This window comes from Bos javanicus, chromosome 6 (genome assembly GCF_032452875.1).
Source record: "Bos javanicus breed banteng chromosome 6, ARS-OSU_banteng_1.0, whole genome shotgun sequence".
NCBI lineage: Eukaryota > Metazoa > Chordata > Mammalia > Artiodactyla > Bovidae > Bos > Bos javanicus.
Window position 1 is genome coordinate 69,900,726 of NC_083873.1, and position 20,061 is coordinate 69,920,786.

At 48.1% G+C, this 20,061-nt stretch overlaps 1 protein-coding gene across 1 annotated transcript; it reads left to right on the forward strand.

Moving 5' to 3' along the window:
* The first annotated feature begins 13,443 nt into the window (after positions 1-13,443).
* Positions 13,444-16,150, forward strand: GSX2 (GS homeobox 2). The gene is made up of 2 exons (XM_061420154.1): positions 13,444-14,563; positions 15,247-16,150. Exons 1-2 carry the CDS (start codon positions 13,987-13,989, stop codon positions 15,585-15,587), a joined length of 918 nt encoding a protein of 305 aa, XP_061276138.1. The 5' UTR covers positions 13,444-13,986; the 3' UTR covers positions 15,588-16,150.
* Positions 16,151-20,061: the final 3,911 nt, after the last annotated feature.

Consider the following 20,061-nt stretch of genomic DNA (forward strand, 5'->3'; position numbering starts at 1 on the left):
GTGGTGGCATTGTTTTGAAGCTGAGCATATCCTACAAACAGTTCAAGTCCCAATCCCAGAGTCTCTGATGCCAGCTAGAAGAAAGAAGGGCTCTGTTCTCCATGGTGCCATAGACTGTTGCATCCCATTAGAATTCATCGAAGGCTGTGGTTAGATTCTGGCCATCTTTGTAACCCTAGTACCTAGCACATATAGGCACTCAGGAAATAATGGTGAATTAAACTGATTTGAATTTCAATAGCAACTGCAGCTCTATTTCCAGAAGTTCCTCTAGCAATATGGCCTAGACCTTATATTTAAAATTGGCCATTATTCTGATATGCTTTCTTTAGAGTTTACAACTAAATATCCAAGAATCCTATCTGGGTAAGAATCATTCTCTGGCCAATATAAATGGTATTGTGATCATTATTAGGTACACTGTTGGAAATTCCATTAATTTGCCTGATCTCAGAAAAAAGAACAGGTAAAAAACCCCCTTTAGAGCAGCAGTGATACAGTTAATTTTGGCTGCCATTGTTTCTTTCTGAACTATGCCTTCTGCATTCATAATTAACATCTCTGTTGCTTTAGAGCACCTGGAACTAAAAAATAGTGTATAACTGAGACAAGTATTAAATTCTAAATGGAGATGGCATGGAGATAATCTGTGAATAACCAAACATTGAATTAATATTTCAATAAACAATTAAATTGTTCTTTTCCTTTTCTTGCCTCGAAATGTTTAAATTTTTCCCATTCACATAAAAAAGTAACAATTTATGCCAGTTGGGGAATAACAAAGAAGCAACTGTCATTTATTTTATTAAATGTGAACATCTTTGAGGAAAAAGTATTATCTCTAAAATTTTGTTCAGAATTGTTAATTTTATATTTACATCTATTTTCTGAATCGTATTACTTCTTTTTTTAACTCCTTTTGTAGTTCAATATGATAATTTGTTGCTTTAAAAACAATTATTGATTAATGGCTATTGAGACATCAATGCTCTCGAAAGGAGATGTCAATTTTTACTAGTATCTGTGGAAGACAATAGCGCTGTGTACACCCAGAGAATGAGGGATATTATCTTGCTAAATCAGTTTGTAGTCAATGAGCTCATCAGCTAAATCTGATGGACTGACAGAGAGCCCAAACATGAGGAAAGAACTGTAATACACTGACTAAGACGGCATGTTGGTTTGCCCAGAGCAGTTAGACAAGGGAGGGCATCCCGCCAAGTCCAGAGTTTCAGGGCAGACTCCAAATAAGCTTGAGCTAACAGGACAATATCTCTTGTTTTCAACTCTGTGCAAATTATAAACACAAGAGGATGTGGCCATTGTGTTATGTTCCCCCAAGCACCACTTAGCTGAAAAGTAGACAGTGGAGGGAGGACCCCAGCCTTCATCCTGGGGCAGCATTTAGAAGGGTCTACTATGAATCTAGTAACTTATTAGTTTTCCTCATTGAGCCAAGTGTCTCTCACCCAAAAAGACACCCTGATTTAGATTTTAGTCCTGGATCTGATTTGGGCAAGTCTTTTAACCTCTGAATACCTCATTGTGGAAATAACAACTGGGGGGAAATAGTCCTATCTAGCTTATATTAATTGTGCAGCTCCAGTGACATAACATATTTAAGATATGTTTCAAACATATTCTTTGTAAACTCCAAAATGTATGTAGATGTAAGATATGAGTTGTGTTTAGGCATCTACCTAGAATACTGGCATTCTTCTTTCAACCCTGTTTCTAGTATTTTTGAGCACCGCCTACTGTGCCAGGCTCTGTTCTCAGTGACCCCAACAGATCCCAACAGATAAACATTCTTCAGGAGCTTTCATTCTTGCAGGGAGATTCCGCCATAAGCATACACACACAGTACATTATACAGCATGTTGGAAAATGATAAGTGCTATGAGAGAACAAAACAGAGCATAATAAGGGGGTTGGGAGTACAGAGGGCATAGTAGAGGCTTTGGTATTTTTTAAATAGTGAAAAAATGGCATTTGAGAAAAGAGCAGAAGGTGAGGAAGTGAGCTTGTGGGGAAGAATTCTCAGCAGAAGGGAAGGCCAGTGCAAGAGAGGGCCAGCCAAGCAAGGAAGGCAAAGCAGGCAGGTAGGCCAATAGAAGAAGAGGAGGTCAGAGAGACACACGGCCAGATCGTGGAGGGCCTTTTTGGCCACTGTAATATCTTCAGTATAGCTCTGACCTGATTTGACTCCTATTTTTAGAGGCTCCTCTGGGTGCTGGGTTGAGAACAGACTGTAGAGACAAGCATAGGGGGAAAAAGCCTAGTCAGGAGACTAGAATGTAAGGTAGACCAGTGTGGCAGTGGTGGGAATGTTGAGAGGGGTCAGGTTCTGGACATTTTTAAACATAGAGCCATCAGGACTTCCCAGTGGATTAAATGTACAAAAAGAGAGGAGTCAGGAAGACTACAAAATTTGGGTCTGACTGACCAGAAGGCAGAGCTGCCAGCAATAGAGATGTGCCCATATGGAAGGGAGCTGAAACTCCTCCCTTTTCCCTCCTAGCTGCAGGAATTCTTCCTGCAAATGTAAAACTCTGCCTAGCGGAACAAGATTGAAATGATCTATTTGGTGATTGATGGAAGGACTGACAATTCGCACTAGTTCATCTCCCTGGACCTCAGTATCTCTAGTTGTAATATGAAATGAGCCAGCAGGATAACGGCAAAATTTCATTTCAGCTGCTAAATTCAAGAATGTAGATGGTGCCACCAATTCTCACACTTTTCAAGATTTATTTTTGATGTATTTTCTTCTTCCAAAAAAAAAGTCTCAATAAGGAAATTCAATCTTTGAACATGCCCTTTATGGTTTAAAAGAAAATTATTTTGGAATCCTAGTTAGAACATCAAAAAATGAATGTTAATTAGACAGATTTCTTAAAAAAAAAAAAAAAAAGTACGTCCTGCAATTGTTTATACAGTATCTTGTTCCAGGGAGTTACCTAGCTAATCAGGAAACATATTTCCTATGTCATATTTCATCAGAAATCTTGTTCACAAGTTAAATTTTGTGTCACTGTTAAAATACTCCCTTTCACTTTAACGGTACATGAGTGAACTTGAAAAGCTTCTAAGGTTGCCTGAAAGAACATTCGGCTCCTGTAGATTCTTGCTTTCTTCCCTCATTGCTTTATCATTTCTTTTTGACAACAGCACTATTGGTGTCATTAGTTCTGGAGCATAAGAAGTCACTAGAGCGACTTCCATGGTGGTTCAGTGGCTAAGACTCCACACTCCCTATGCAGGGGGCCTGGGTTCGATCCCTGGTTAGGGAACTGGATCCCACATGCCATAACTAAGAGTTTCCATGCTGCAACTATTAATAAGATCCCACATGCTGCAATGAAGACCCAGTGCAGCCAAATAAAAATAAATAAATAAAGAAGTTACTAGAGAAGACTGAAGACCAGGTATCTGATACAGCCTGATTCTGGAGAGGAATGCAGGATAATCATACATAGATTAATTTAAATCCTTGGATAATCTCTTAAACTTGTAGCCCACAAACACAGCATCTCCCCTTCTCTCACATTGCATGTGACCTGGGGAACATCATCATCACCATCATCATAGCTGGTATATTGAGTGGCTTACCGTGTGCCAGGCATTTTCCCACAGTTATCATGACTTAACTCATTTAACACCCACAGCCACCCTATGAGAAGAGTCATGATTATTTTCATTGTCAAAGGAGGGGAGCTTCACACCCAGGACCTTCTAACCCTAAGCCCAAGCTCAGTAGAGCAGTGAAAGGGTTGAGGCTGGAATGGAGCCGGGATGCACAGGCACTTAGTTCAGTGAATTATCTTACTGATATCACTGTCTGTCTTAAAAGCCTTCCATGCCCTTCTGCTTGAGGGTAGAGGCCAAAATTTTAGTTTGTATCAAATCATCAGTATTTGGCAAAGCAGTTACTCATGAACAGAAACCCCTGTGAAAACTGCATAGTCAGTGAGACCTAAGCTATCTAGTTCTCCTGGTTTCCCCAGCACCTAAAGCAGAGCCTGGCTTTGTCTAAATGTCCTAAAGCAGAGGACACATAAATGTTCACTGAGTGAGAAAATGGATGGAAAGAGGATCCAGGCAGCACCTAAAGCAGAGCCTGGCTTTGTCTAAATGTCCTAAAGCAGAGGACACATAAATGTTCACTGAGTGAGAAAATGGATGGAAAGAGGATCCAGGCAGGAGTGAGGGAAACTGGAGGCAGGCAGTGAAGAAAAGAAGGGGACTCCCGGAGGCATTGCTCCAAAGCCCCTCCCACTTAGCAGGTCCTGGCTTCACCGTGAGGTTCTCTCCAGGCTCTGCTTCCCCCACCCCGACCCTGACCTGGCAGGTTCCCAGGCCCCCGGTAGGAGGAGGAGCTTGCGCTAAGGAGGATGCCCACTGGGTGGGCTGGAGGGAGCAGCTATGAGGCCCGCGGAAGTACCCGAACCCCATGCACGCGCCCCACGAAGGCAGGTGGTCTCACATGCCAACTTCACACACACACACACACACACACACACACACACACACACACACGCTCTCTTCCACATTCACACTCATACTCAAACGCTCATATTCCCCATACTCTTCAGTACACACTTGCGGGCCCGCGCACGCACGTGCTTCCACAAACACACATACTCTCGCACATACGCATGGGACCCCACACTTCTCACAAACTCACAGTCGCACTCCCATTCATGCACCCTCGGCAACACATACATCCTCACACTGTCTCTTTAATTCTCACATTCATACATCCACACACCCCAATATTCACAGCCACCCTTATGCTTACAACCCCCATTCAAGCTCCTAAATACCTACACTCTTCACTTTTACACTAACACGCTATTCACACTCCTCACCTCTTCATACACTTGCTGATACATACATGCACATCACACATACCCTCCAGCATGCACTCATTCTCATACTCACTCACACTCACCCCCACACTCTCTCACACACGCTTCCCCCGCGCTTGCGCACGCACGGAGTCACACGGTTCTCCTGCCCAGCACTCACGCTTGCGCATGCGCACCTGCTATGGTGAGGACGCTGTGCCCAGCGTGGATGCCCATGTGCTTGGAGTTTGGAGACTGTTGCTGATGGAAGCGTTTGCAGGTTATGGGTTCAAGGCGATCTCTTAGAGTCGCTTCGTTTTCCAGTGAGAAGTTACCCAGGGAGAGGAGCAGATCAAGACCCAGAGATGGAGACGGACACCAGGAAGGAGTGGGTTGCAGGTTTCCCGCGGTGGCAGCTGGTAGGGGCCGACCCGCGGAGAGTGCCTATTCACCGCGTCTAGGGAGCAGCCTCTCCGGCCTCCGACAGCTTCTGTATCTCTCGGCCTGGGGAAGGAAGTGACTGGACGTGGACTTGGGACAGCCCCTGGCCACGCAGCGCCAGTCCCTGTGACCCAGAGGACACAGCACAGAAAGCTGTGAGCCAGGGTGAAAAGCGGGACGGGGTCAGCGTTAGAAAATCATCAGTTTGAATCTTCCCTCTCCCACTTCTAAGCTGCGTGTCTTTGGACAAGTTGCATAGCCTCTCTGAGCCTCATTTATCCTATCTGCAAAATGAGGGATTAGTCATTCAACAAGTATTTATTCCACTCCTAATATATGCCACCTCTGGGCTAGACGTTTTATAGACACCTGTGAATAAACAAAACAGATGCAGTTTCTGCCCAGTGCAGCTTGCAGTCAACTGGGGGAGATGCTCAACCAGCACTGAAATAAACCTGAAGACATAAATACCGATTATGATAACAGCTTTTGAAATAAGAGTAACATGTTGCTTTCACCTGGTCGACTGTCTTTAGCACTATGTTCTGGGAGCAAGTGAATAAAAACAGTCATATTCCCTATCTCATCCCACTCCAGTCTATGCCTTTTTTGTAATATGGGCTACATTAGACTGGCCTTCGGAGAAGGCAATGGCAACCCACTCCAGTACTCTTGCCTGGAAAATCCCATGGACGGAGGAGCCTGGTAGGCTGCAGTCCATGAGGTCGCTAAGAGTCGGACATGACTGAGTGACTTCACTTTCACTTTTCACTTTCCTGCACTGGAGAAGGAAATGGCAACCCACTCCAGTGTTCTTGCCTGGAGAATCCCAGGGACGGGGGAGCCTGGTGGGCTGCCGTCTATGGGGTCGCACAGGGTCGGACACGACTGAAGCGACTTAGCAGCAGCAGCAGCAGACTGGCCTTTGTAATCTTTAATTTGCAGGAAAGCCACATTAACCAAGGAGTGGACAATAAACAAATTCGAAATAGTAAAAGTATCTTCCTCACAGGGTCACTATGAGAAATAAATGATACATTAAAGGCTTAACTCATAGCTGAGGACATAGTAGGTGCTCCACTATTATACATAAAATAGATAACAAATAAGGATCTGCTGTATAGGACAGGGAACTCAATGCTCTGTAATGACCTATAGGGGAAAAGAATTTTAAAAAGAGTGGATATATGTTTAACTGATTCACTTTGCTGTATAACTGAAACTAGCACACAACATTGTAAATCAACTACACTCCAATAATACTTCCCAGATGGCTCAGTGGTAAAGAATCTGCCAGCCAATACAGGAGATGCAGGTTCAATCCCTGGGTCAGGAAGATCCCCTAGAGAAAGGAATGGCAACCTACTCCAGTAGTCTTGCCTGGGAAATCCCATGGACAGAGGAGCCTGGCTGCCTACAGCCCATAGGGTCGAAAAGAGTTGGACACGACTGAGCACACATGCATACTCCAATAAAGGTCATTTTTTAAAAATATAGTAGGTGCACAATAAATATCCGATATATTATTAGGAGATAGTATTACCTAGTGCTTAAAACTTCCGACTTTTACATTCTACAGACAGGATCTGAGTCCTGGCTGCCTCATCTCTAGCTCTGTGACCTTAGATAAGCCTTTGAACTTAAATAAGATTCAGGATTCTCAGTGGAGAAATAACAGAAAAATAGTGCTTTATCTGGTAGGGCAGCTATGTAAATTAAATGAGGTTTTGTGGGCAAGGCTCCTGATTAAGGACAAGGCACACAGTGAGAACTCGGGAAATAGAGATGCTCATACCCTCCTGTTTCCTCCTCTATAAAACCGTCCTCAAAGCTGTAAGGTTTCTCCAGGCCAAAAGAGCCTTGAAATTTAGAGCGCAGTCCTAAATAGGGACTGCCAAGATAGAGCTCCAGGCCTTTGACGAGCGTGGAGAATAGGAGGTGGCGAGGTTTTCCTGGCGGGCCCAGGTTGAGGAGGCTACTGAACTGTTCGCCCAGAAATAGAGGGCTGGAAAAACCACCGGACTGAGTGCCTTTAGGGAGAAGACGCCGGCCTGCGGAGGGGCCTTAGCTGGCAAATCCCGCCGGGAAAAGGCGTGTGGGGGCGGAGTGGTGATTGGGCAGAGGCCCCGGCTTCCTGGTTACTCACTACGAAACCCTGGGCTCTGGCACCTGCTTCCCAAACCTCAGGATCCGTGGAGCTGCAGATCGCAGATAATTACAGAAAAAAAGAGACGCCACGAACTCTCACTAAACACCAGGCCGGGTGCTAGGGGCATCCCCTAATTCCTCGAAAAGACTCGAAAGCGGCGGGCGTTTTTTTCCCTGGTTCACAGAGGCTGACCCTGATATTCTTCTACCAGTCTAAGGGAGACCTCCTTTCAATTCTTTCAATTAGCCCAAAGAGACTCCTCTCGGCATTTGGGCGCGCCCTTGGGTGGCCTGACACATTCCCTCCAATCCCGACCCAGGCCGAAGATAGCCGGTGATCCCGCAGGTCACTTCACACTTGGGCTTTCTCCGCTCCCAGAGCCGCTAGGGCTTTGCTTTTATATTCACGCGACCTTTTGTAATTCACCAGCTCTGAGTTGGTTTACCGCTTCGTTCGACAAAGTGGACATTTCCAGGGGACGGGCCTTGTGCAGTGGATCCCCCAGTCCCGAACCTGTTATATAGTAGGCTCTCAATACACACTTTCAACCACTATCAGTTGTTCAATGGGACTCAAAGCGGTTATTATTTTGGATAAGTGAAAGTAGGATTTATCCATTATTTTTCAGCCTTCACCAGCATCAGGACCACGTAGAAAGTGCGCCATGGTTTTTGTTTGTTGTTTTAAATTTCAGTGTTTTGGCCACACACCATTAAATCGAAATCTCTAGGGCATCCATACTCCCCAGGTGATTTTTGTAGATGGCCAAGGTTGAACACCAGAAATGCCAGCTTGCTATAAATTATAATGATTCATTCTCTTTTTGGAAACTTTTTTTTAAAAAATAAAAAACCGTCCTGAATCCCATTACTAAGGAGCCACTTGGGCCCAGTGCTTTCAGGAAACTTAGGCCAAGGAAAGTGGCGAATTGGTGTTAATTCAGCCCTCCCCTTATATTCCCAGCTCCCCCCTTCCAACCAAAACCGCTAACTTTGAAAAACCCATTAAAAAAAAAAAAAGGCAAGCGCCCAGAGAACTGGAGAGGGAGGGAGATGCAGCATTTGCTTCAATTATCTGGATAATTGTTCCCCACCTCAGACCATTGTTACTAAAATGAAACAATATTCTATAGGATACAGTCTGGGCCTTTTCAGGCTTGCTCCCTGTGGAGCCCAGCACACGCTGGGCACTGAGAAGGCGCTCAATAAATTTTATTCTGGTGACAGAGGAGAGCTTTAAATGGGGGAGGGATGCCTTGTTAGGCTTAAGGATTTGGGACTGGGTGAATATTAATTAAGGTGAAGTGGGGAGCAGAAGGGCTGTGTGGTGGGGACTGGGTGCCATCAAAACTCTGTTCTGAAGGCCGTTCTTGAAATTCTCGGCCAAACTCCTCACTTCTTTCCCAGAACCTCCCCCACCCCTTCCTCTCTTGAAGGCCGAATTGAACTCGTGCGCCTGTGGTGAGCACAAAGGCGAATTCAGGTTTCTCAAAGGCCCATCGGTTCTGAATAAACAGTGGGGACAGGCAAGATCATTTTTGGTGGTGGGTGAGGACAAGGTCCGCAGCCTGAGCTCTCCATGGACTGGCCTCTCCCAGCCATGCATTAAAAGTAACAGTATTGGGGCAGCTGAAGGGGCAGCCAGGGCCTGAGTCCTCACCACTCAGCCAGCGCTGGAATGTGGGGACTGACTCCCAACTGCCCGTCTTTCTCTCCACTAGGGGCTTTTCAAGAGGGGCTTGGGTTCTCTAAGAGTGTGTATTTGCTAATTACAGCCTCGGCCTTAATGAGATTCTTTCAACTTCCCCAAGCCCGTTTGCAGGTTACAGCCTAATCTGGGGACCTTCATTTTCCACTCTGGCTACACATCCCGGGAACAATTTCCTCTCTGGCTCCTGAAAAGCGAGCAAGCGCCCCAATTCTGCTGAATGCACGTCTCGGTTCATCCAAAGCCAGCGGGCTTTTGATGGCCACAATGCAAGTTACGCCCAAAGAGTGTCCCTTTGGTCATATCGACAACGCTTGGCTTCACGTTTGCAAGTTAAACGGGCAGAAACCCTGCCGAAACTCCCACGCCAGACGCCGGGGCATTTCCCTCCGCCCTGCTCACAACACAACTGGGGAGTGGGTCCAAGGGAGGAGGGGGAGGAGGGGGAGATTTTAGAAGGGGGAGTGGGAAAAGTCCTGATTCTCAGTCACCATCTACAAGAAGAAGTGGTGGGGGAGGACCGTTTTCTCCCGTATTTCTCTCTTATGTATATATTTTTTTCCATTTTGCTTTATTGGCAGCTTTACCCAAACAACAACAACAAAAATCAAATGAGTGCGTTTTCTCCTTGTCTTCACCTAGGTAGCTGCTTTCCAGCGGCCCCTGAAATGTGACTCCTTCATAAAATCAAAATTTATGATTATTCAAATGTTGGGGACTGTGAAAAGAGAGGAAGAAAGAGAGAAAATTAATATTGCAGCTGTTCTTCTGATTAATGAGAGATAATTGCTCATGAAAAGTCACCCCTGTGGCATTTTGTTGTCTCCTGGATCTTTGTTCTTTTCCACTATTATTGAGGACTTTCTTGAAGACTAAGCGGTTCTTTTCAATTTTGGGGTATTCAGAAAGGGTTGCCTGGTTACAGAGAATGGGGAAATCTCGGGCTATATCGGGTAAGATGTGCCACAGACAGCAATATCACAATGCCACTCGGAGAAAAGGATGGATACAAGTTAACGATGCGCTTTCAATAAAACATTCATAGACTTGTTCACGCTTTGATAATGACCTCATTAAAGGGAGCTGGGGGCAAGTAAGTCCTGTCTCCTGTTTGTGTTCGTCTAACAAAACCCAGCTTTGAGATCATTCATCGCTTTGGAAACTAATATGAAATCAATGTAAGAGGAGCAAATAAATCCGAGGAGGCCCGGCCAACTCCCGGCTGTCGGGCCCTGCTCCCAGCCTCCTCCGTATCGGGCAGAAGATCCGGCAGGAGAACCGTGTGGGCAAACGCTGAAACTGAGAGGAAAAAAAAGGACTTGGAGTTGGGGGAGGCGGGGAGCAGAGGGAGGGGCAAAGTAGGAGTTACAGCCGCCGGAAAAAAAAAAAACAGTAAGCACGTCAGTGGGTCAGAACTCTACGTTTGTTGAATAAGTAATGCTAAGTCCATGCCACCTCTTATTTCCCTGTTTTTGCTGGTGACAGGAAACAGGAAGAGGAAAACGTGGGGTTCAGGTCTGGTGTGATCCCAGATGGGGGAAAGTACTGGAAGACTTTCTGAAAGCTATATCCAAGAATTCACGTCTCAAGGTTGAGCTGCGAGGAAACCACTCATCCAGACTTGAGTTGGACAGTTTAGAGGCAAAAAGGTGGCTCTACTGAAATGAGGGGAATTTTTTCCCCTCAGTTGAGGGTAAGGATGGGGTATCCCGACTGCGCAGGGGTTGGGGGATGGTGGGGGACAATTTTTGTTACCTTTGCATTTGTGACATCATCAAAGACAAAGCAAAGCCATCCTCTATCATCCCCAGCAAGAGGGAGGAAAAAAAAAAAAATCAAAGGATTTCTCCCCCCACAAAAGAACTAATTTTCTCCTTGAATTATGAAAGCAATGGCTTAGGTAACAGCCTGTACTCTGTACCCGACTGCTTAATGCCGAATAAATCCTTCCACGTGGCTCCCCGAGTCGTGGCAATTAGAGCTCATTATAGGCTCATAAGAGCTCTCACTTCGGGGATTACTTAATGGACGATGAAATTTTATCGGACAGGATCACTGAGAAATAAAATTGGGTGGCAGCGGGGGCCCCATAGGGGCATGCCAATGGCCTGCCCAGGGTCCCTTTCTGCTTCAAATGGGTTGGAGGAGCTGCTATTCTGAGCAAGGGCAGGGCTAGCAGGGTCAGTCACAGAGCTGTCCAGGGCCCTGGGGGGAGATAAGGGGGCAACGCACATGGAAGAGGAGCTTATGAAGATGGGGCTGGAGTGGGGGAAAGAGGAGAGACCGAGAGAGATTCAAAGAGAACTAAAGAGAGACTCCAGTGTGGATCATGACTCCAAAATGCTTGCTCGTGGTGGGCTCTGGCCATTAACCCAGTACCCTAATAGACACATTGCTCAGTCGAGGTCTGCGTTCAGCCTTAGTCCGGCCCCAAGCCGCTGCTCCCCTTGCAGTCCTAAGCAACCCCAGGGGCCTCTCACTTTTTTCAAAATTCCCCAGCACACCAACCGGATGTTTCTGTAGTCAGACATTAATTGAATTAGATGCTCAAGCATCATAATTAGGATTCTCTAAAATAAAATGGTCCTCACATAGGCACAACTCCCAGCATAGTAGCATAGAAGTTTTCCCCATGCACAGAACTAGAACCACTGCAGATCATAGTGAATAAATAAACGCATATATTATATAAAATTTAAGTGAAAAAATATGTATACACTTAAAAATGAACAGGAAAATCATGTCACCTATTTGGACGATTTAGGCCTGTAAAAACATCCTGGTACTAGGCACCTCCCAATGGTAGAGTTCCCAGTCTTCTTTCTGAGGCTGTAATGACTTGGGGACTGCCTGGATTCTCCCATTTGAAGATGGGCTGAGCCCGGCAGGCTGGGTTGAAGCTGAGAGCTTGCGATGGCTGCAGCAGCAAACCTTGTGGTACAAAAGTAGTTACAGCTGAGCTGCCCTGAGTTAAGCCCTGAGACTCCTTAATTGTTGTCACAAGATGTTGGATTAGCACATTTCTGGAATAGCTGTCTGTTTACACTCTGGAGACCCACTGTCCACTAACCGCTTTCTAATTGAATTCTAATCACATTCAAATAGCTCAATAACCAGCCTCAGCTGCAATTCATAAAACTTTAATTGCCATCCATAAATCCTGGGCTCCCCAGAGCGGGGCGTCCCTACAACCCAATTATAGTTCTCTAGCAGGCAAGAGAGATGGTCACAGAGATGGAAAGGGAAAAGGAGAGACAGAAAAATAGAGACAGCCATGTCACCAGCTGAGAAGCTGGCCTCCCCTAGTATTTTGACCCTTGGCTCTCACAGGTGGAGGGGTATTGTCCCCAAGTTTCTTCGCATCATTGTGATCTCAGGCCTGAAGTTTGCAGTCTGAGGAAAAGGATTGGACTTGGAGCTGTTGCTCACCCTCCCTGCTCCAGCCAGATTTTCTACAGGGTGAAAGAAGAGAAAGCTGTCATTTCTGTAGCCTTGCCTTCCCCAAAGATCAATAGCCCTTAGGGGGGCAGCTAGTCTCTTGCACAGTCATTGGTGCACCAGTCTTGCACTGCCATTCAGGGAGGTTTCCTTTACCAAACCACTTCTCCCTTACTGAGGCATCAAGTGTCTCAATTCCTTTTAATTTGTATGGGCTTTAAAGGGGGTGCATAGAAGAGAGTGCTTCCTAGTTAGTCTTCTAGCTGCCTAAGATCTGTAAAATGCCAAGGGGTGGGAGATGGCAGGACCCAGAGCAAAGGCTTCCCTCAGCCCCTGCCCAGTTTCCAGAAGGGCCAGGGTTTGGGCCTCTCTCCAAAGTTCTTAGGATAGAGTTTGTAGGGTTGGCCTGGAAATGTAGCAATGGAACCCCGTGGAGAAAGAAAAGAGTGACCCCTTCAGTGTCTCTCTCTGCCAAAGGGGGAGTTTCCGGTTAGAAAAAGGCACAAGGAAAGGTGGTTGATCTGAGTGGTCCCAGGAAGGCCCCAAGTGCAAAGGCACTTTAGAACTTCTCAAGCATCAAAATGAAAAGTTCCTCTTCTTAGCTGGGAGGCCTCTCTGTTATGCCTCCCAGATCCCTCACAACTAATCACCTGAATGACACTGGCCAAGTCCAAAAGCTGGGGGACTCTGTGTGCTTGTGTGTACCTGTCCCACGTTTCGCTCCAGGACTGGGCCGCTGCCAGTCCACAGCGGCACAATCCTGTTCTAAACCTCAGGCCTCACACTATTCCGTGCCGTATCCACGGCTGGCACAGAGGAGCAGGGAGCACGGGGCATTCCGATTAGAAAGGCCTCCAAGTCCCCACCTGGTGCGCTGTGAGGCCGGAAGCTTGGAGGAGTTGGTCTGGGGCCCAGGCTATGGAGAGGGGTGGGATGGAGGATGCAGCTCTGTGATTTCTCGGGAAAGCGTGGAGAAAGAGGGGGAAGAGGCTGGCCTCCCCGGGAAATTAACAAAACCTACACTTTGCAAAGTCTCCCCCATCCCCCTCCTCCGAATTCTTCCCTGCCGCGCGCCCGCCCCTCCTCGCCGCTTCTGTTGTGACTCGGGCAGCCTATCCCGAGGGTGGGGAGCTGCGGAGGAGCAAGAGCCGAGCGGTACTCCGCAGCATCACGTGTCGGGGTGGGGGCTATAAAATCCCGGAGCCGGGGCGTCGGGCGGGGGACGTGAGGACCAGCCCTCTCCAGGGACCCCTTTGTTCGCAGTCCAGGCACCGACACCTCGGCGTTCCCAAGGGCTTGACCGCCTGCGTCCGCGCCGCGCCCGGGGCCAGAGCTCTGGACAGGAGAGGGGAGGGGGCCCCCACGACCGGCCGGGCCCTCCAGCCACCCACCCCTCCCGACATGTCGCGCTCCTTCTATGTCGACTCGCTCATCATCAAGGACTCCTCACGGCCCGCGCCCTCGCTTCCCGAGCCACACCCCGGGCCAGATTTTTTCATCCCGCTGGGCATGCCGTCCCCGTTGGTGATGTCCATGTCCGGGCCGGGCTGCGCGTCCCGCAAGAGCGGAGCGTTTTGCGTTTGCCCGCTCTGCGTCACTTCGCACCTGCACTCCTCTCGTGGGCCCGCGAGCTCCGGCGGCGGGAACGCAGGGGCCGGGAGTGCAGGGGCCGCGGGTGGCGGAGCGGCAGGAGCCGCCGGGGCCCTGCCCTTGCTCAAGAGTCAGTTTTCTTCGGGTCCCGGGGACGCACAGTTTTGCCCGCGCGTGAGCCACGCGCACCATCACCACCACCCGCCGCAGCACCACCATCACCACCACCAGCCCCAGCAGCCCGGCTCAGCTGCAGCAGCAGCAGCGGCCGCGGCGGCAGCGGCGGCGGCCGCGGCGGCCTTGGGGCACCCGCAGCACCACGCACCTGTCTGCACCGCCACCACCTACAACGTGGCGGACCCGCGGAGATTTCACTGCCTCACCATGGGTAGGGCGGGTCCTGGGCACCTGCGCGCTACGCCTTGCTGGCTCCCGGGAGTAAAACGTCTCGCCTTCAGTGGAGGAAGTGGGAGCCTGTGGGGTGGGCGGAGGGGGCGAAGGAGGGGCTTTTGGAATAACTGCAGAGTCGTCTCGTAAGTTCCGAGGTGAAAGTTAGCCTTGCCAGACTCTCCAAGCAGCTTGGTGCGCTCGACTCCAGTACCTGGTGTTCGAGTCTGGGATAGTAGAGGGTCCTTTGCGACTTTGAACTTGAAGGCTGAAAAACCGGAGGTTAACTGACTGAGGTCCGGGGTTGGTGTGTTTGAACTGAAGTGTGGCAATCGGGCGTCGAGGCTGGCTAAAAGCATCTCGATGCTTTTGGTTAAGCCTGCCTGCCTTTCCGCTAGGGTGGACAGGAGACCGCAGGACTCTCCCAACCCCTCACCCGCCCCCACTTTAATCCTCTGACTTTACATCCCCGAGATCAAAGGCCTTCACTTGCTTTGGGCGTCTCTGTCCTTCCTGGCTAAGTAACCGTTTGTCTCCGAATGAGAAAGAGTGAGGGATGGATACAGGTGTTTGGTTGAGCTTCGCGGGTGGGTCCTTGAGAGGCAGCGTTTGCAAGGGAGGGCCCTGGGGTGGGAGCGCCTCGCTGGAGAATTACCTTTCTGCCCTCTCTTGGCCCATCTGCAGGGGGCTCGGACACCAGCCAGGTACCCAATGGCAAGAGGATGAGGACGGCGTTCACCAGCACGCAGCTCCTAGAGCTGGAGCGGGAATTCTCTTCCAACATGTACCTGTCTCGACTCCGGAGGATCGAAATAGCCACGTACCTGAATCTGTCAGAGAAGCAGGTGAAAATCTGGTTTCAGAACCGCAGGGTGAAGCATAAGAAGGAAGGGAAGGGCACGCAAAGGAACAGTCACGCGGGCTGCAAGTGCGTTGGCAGCCAGGCGCACTTCGCGCGCTCCGAGGATGAGGACTCCTTGTCGCCGGCCTCGGCCAACGATGACAAGGAGATTTCCCCCTTATGAGGGAGGGCCGCCCACACACACACCACGCGCTCCCGGCATCTCCCCTAACTCCCGAGGTGGCTGGCACCCAGGGGCCAAAATCCTCACCCTTTCGGTGGTCCCACCTGGAGAACCTGGAGAGGAGCATTCCCCGGGGATGTGCATGCCGGGCCTGACCCTTCTCCTGTCTCCTTGATCTGTCTGTTTGGGGCTCCTCTCGCAGTTATAGGTCGTCGTTGTTGTTTTTTATGTAAATAATCTAGATTCAACTCAGTTTTGTCATATAACAAAGGAAAAACAGGATTGGTTTAAGTTTAAAACTGTATGTGGGTTTTTTTTAAAGCGCATGTCATTTCCCTTTCCCTGTCTTTCAGAACCAGATAAGAACATGGGGTTTCTTGATTATTTTTTTAAATGAAGGTATTGAGTTACAAATAACTTAGAAAAATTAAACCCTGTAAGGTCTTGCTTTTTGAAAATCTGCCTGAGAAGAGTCTCAAATCCAAGTCACTGAAGTCTCTTTGTGAATAGTTTTATATAAAATTTATATTTATATTTATTTAAATAAATGAGACAAAAATCAAGGTTTTAAATTCATGGTGTTGGCTCTCACCAACTTCCCCTGTTTCTCTCTTCCCCATATGGATAGAGAATAAAAGTGTCTGAGAATTTACAGCAAAGTAATGACTGTAATTTGATAATGTGAGTCTCTTGGTTGAGGGAGTTTGTGACTCTGTAGGATTTGTGTCACCAAAACTTCTGCCAGGACACTTTCAGTCATGATGTTGCCTACCAGGTAGTACTCCCCATTCTTAAAATAGCTCTCTTCCTCACAATTGACAGGATAAATCCATTTAGAGTGACACTGACAATTAATGACAGGCAAACCTTTCAATCTATTTAGGAGGGGAAGTTGAAAGTCCCTTACTCCTATTTATTTTCTGTAGCAGTCCCTCCTCCCTTTTTTTCTGTCTTCATTTCTTTCAAATACTAAAACCTGAATTATATGAAGGAATCTGAATAGTAGGAATTGTTTTAGAAAGGGCAACAATCCATCAAACAGGTTGGAAGCAAACACATGGAGACTTACGAATGATGCTACAAGTGACTAGAAGCAATACTGTTTTTGAGTGTTTGTTTAGCTAAGAAATTAGCTGGTTTCTACCCCTGCTGTGGAAAAAAATTTTTTTTCAGGAATAGGGAGTTAGTCTGTCCAAAAATATACATTCTCAATTTTCCAAAATAGCTCAGAGGTGCCCTTGGACTTTGGGATTTTTTTCCTTGTCTCCTTTTCACCTAAATTAGTTCCCTTCTAGTCCCACTGTCCCCATCACCTTGCAGAGTTCACTCCTGCAAGCCTGGCCCTGGAGAAGACTTTGGCTCTGCCCTGGCTCTGCCAAGCAAGGCAACCTGACTCTCTCTTCAGCACAGCTAGGTTGTGTCCTTTAATGGAGAGAGTTAAGCTGGAACATGGAAGCTAGGAGATCTCATTCCCCGAAGGCTGAGTCCCACTAACACCCACTGGTGTTATTTCTGATTATTTTCTGTAAACATGCCACCCCAAAGGTCCAAGCCATGGGAACTGTTGACAACACATACTCACACTTTAGGTCTGATTTACTTTAGGTCTATAGGGACTGGAATCTCAACAGGTGAGGTTGCAGATCAAGTATGGGAAGGAGGAAAAGGGGGGAAGATGTGACCATGGGTTCCCTGGCCAGAGATATTCTCTCTCTCTCTCTCTCTCTCTCTCTTTCTCTCTCTCTCTCTCTGTCATACACACACTCTCTCCAGAGAACTCAGGGAGAAGGAAAGTCTCCTTTCAGACTCCCGAGGCCCGCTGTCAACTCTTATTCCGGTGCTAGTCAGGGCAGGCGAGGTGCGGGGTTGGGGGTGGGTGAAGCTGGACGGCTCGCTCTGAATAGGGAGCTGCTGGTGCTTTGTGCAGGGACATGGGACTGGGCCTGCGCAGTGGTCACAGACGACCGGCTCGCTCCTGCCCCGGGCAGAGCCGCCGCTAAAGGGAAAGGGCGCTGGCCCGCTGCCTTTTCCGAAGATCCCCTCCTCCTCCTTCCTAATAGATAGGCATCTCTGGGCACCAGTACAGGGGTGGAAAGGAGGGAGTTTCGTAGCGCAAAGAACGGGCGTCTAAGGAAGAATCCCTTCGCAGGAAGTAACCGAAGGCCAAAGAGCCCCGGCTGCACCTCTGAGCGCTCCTGCCCAAAGGGAAGCCTCAGCTGGTTCCTGGACAGACGACTCCGTCCCCTTCCATCCGCACCCGCCCCGGTCCCTCCGTCGTCCCCAGGCTTGTTCCTCCCCAAGTCCCCGGGCTTGTTCCTCCCCAAGTCTCTGCCCTCGCAGATTTGAGTATCTGCACCTCTCCTGACTACCCCCATCCCCGCCCAGATCCAGCGCCCAGAGCCACCCATTTGCCCCACCGGATGCCGCTCCTTGCCCAACTCCCTCCCTGAGAAGGAGACGCGGTACCAGTCCTCCTTGGATGGTCTCCGTACCTCTCCCTCCCCTCTTGGGGAAATTCCTTAGGGAAGAGAGAATAAACAGGGGATCCTGCACCAGAGGCATAAAGATTCAGGCAAAGACGTTGGACATTCTCCAAAGAAAGTTTCTCCGGGGTTCCTGGGGAGGTCCTCCTTGTCCTAGAACATTTGGAGCAGAGTGAATGTTCTTGTCACTGTCAAAGTGGACCATGAGGTTTCCTTGTCTACTATTTTACACTTCCCCAACCCTTTTCCTCCCAGAAAAATTTCAGCTGAGCTTTTAGGAAGTTTGGGAATAAGGCTGTGGGGGGTCTGTCTGATTTTAAAGGCCTATAGTTTTTCTTAGGTTAAGAACACCTAAGCCAACACAGGTGTACACATACTCTGCTCAACAATCTTGACATCAGCCACTCTAAGAGAATTGTCCCCAGACTTGTTAAAAGAAGAAGGTTTAAGATGTATGGAGTCACCCTTACTTTTCTACCTGGGAAGCACTAGATGCTAGTTTCTCAATAGTTTTCCCTTGAGACACAGAACTCTGTTCCCACAAAGTTTGGCCTCTTGGGGGCCTATAACCACATCATGGAAAGATAAATAGAATAAAAATGATAATTAGAAATCAGGACCTTGCTCCACTAATAGAAAAGAAGTGAGCAGCAGGAGCCATTAGTGGGGATAAATCCACCTCTTTAAACAGGAAAAGAGCTGGGGATTGGGGAGGAGGGACAGCAGGAAGAATGACCTCCTGCCTTTGTGTCCTGACCCAGTCCAGACATTCCCAGCAAAGAGGAAGAGAAGAGACCTTTCGCCTTCACCCTCCCACTCAGTGACCAACACAAGCCCAAGGCCAAGGGCCTAACAATAATAGTGGCACTCAGCAAGGCTTCTTGATTACAAACCACAACAAAGGCAGCCATCCTTGGTGATAGAGGCACGATCACCATGGACCCCTGGACCCAGGTGATAGAGACACTGTGATGGTAGATCCTACTCCTCTCCTTATTCTGAAGTGGCAATCATAGTTTACTCCCTACTGCCAACCCTCAACATATCCCCCCAAGGATATCCAAAGATAGTTTAGGAGAAACAAAAATTTTGAAGTGACGTCTTTGATCTTCTGACTTCCTCTTTCCTCCCCTTGCCCCCACTCCTCACCAGTGCTGCCCACTTATATCTAATCAGGATTAGGAATGCAGTTTGCTAGGTCCATCCTGACTGTGGTCAGAGAACTGCCAGAAAGGTGGTTGTTCTAAATGAAAGGTGGTCACAGAGGGCAACTGGGTCTGTGTGTGTATATGCATGCACCCATACATGTGTGTGTATGTGGGGGGAACTCCCCCACATGGCAGTCGTGTAAGTGGAAAGGAAAGGGTTATTTTTACTAGATTTTTTTTCTTTTTTCTTTTCTTCCCACTTTTTTTCTGCAGTTTCCATTCATTTTTCATGGCACTGCTTGGGAGATTTCTTTGAGGGATTCAGGAAGACACTGAGAGTTGTGCTAGAAGAAGGAGGAAAAAAGATTCCCTTGTAGTTCAGTCAGTAAAGAATCTGCCTGCAATGCAGGAGACCTGGGTTCAATTCCTGGGTCAGGAAGATCCCCTGGAGAAGGAAATGGCAACCCATTCCAGTATTCTTGCCTGGGAAATCCCATGGATAGAGGAGCCTGGCAGGCTACAGTCTATGGGGTCGAAAGAGTCAGACGTGACTTAGCACAACTAAACCACCATGACAGCTCTGGGTAAGATCTCAGGTCCAGCCTTAAGGGTGTAAGAGAGAGGGGGAAAGTGACACTTCCAATAGAATCTATTTGCTGGAGGAAATTGGGTTTAAAGGAGCAATCACTGCTTTAAAAAGAACTCCTCCCATCCTCTCCAAACACAGCCTAAAGCTGTCCTAGACGTGAATGCAGCTCAGTGCATCAAAGCAATTGTTCCTACTTTCATTATTCACAGGGAATCTTTGAATGTACCTGTTAAGGTGACAGACCTCTTAAAAGG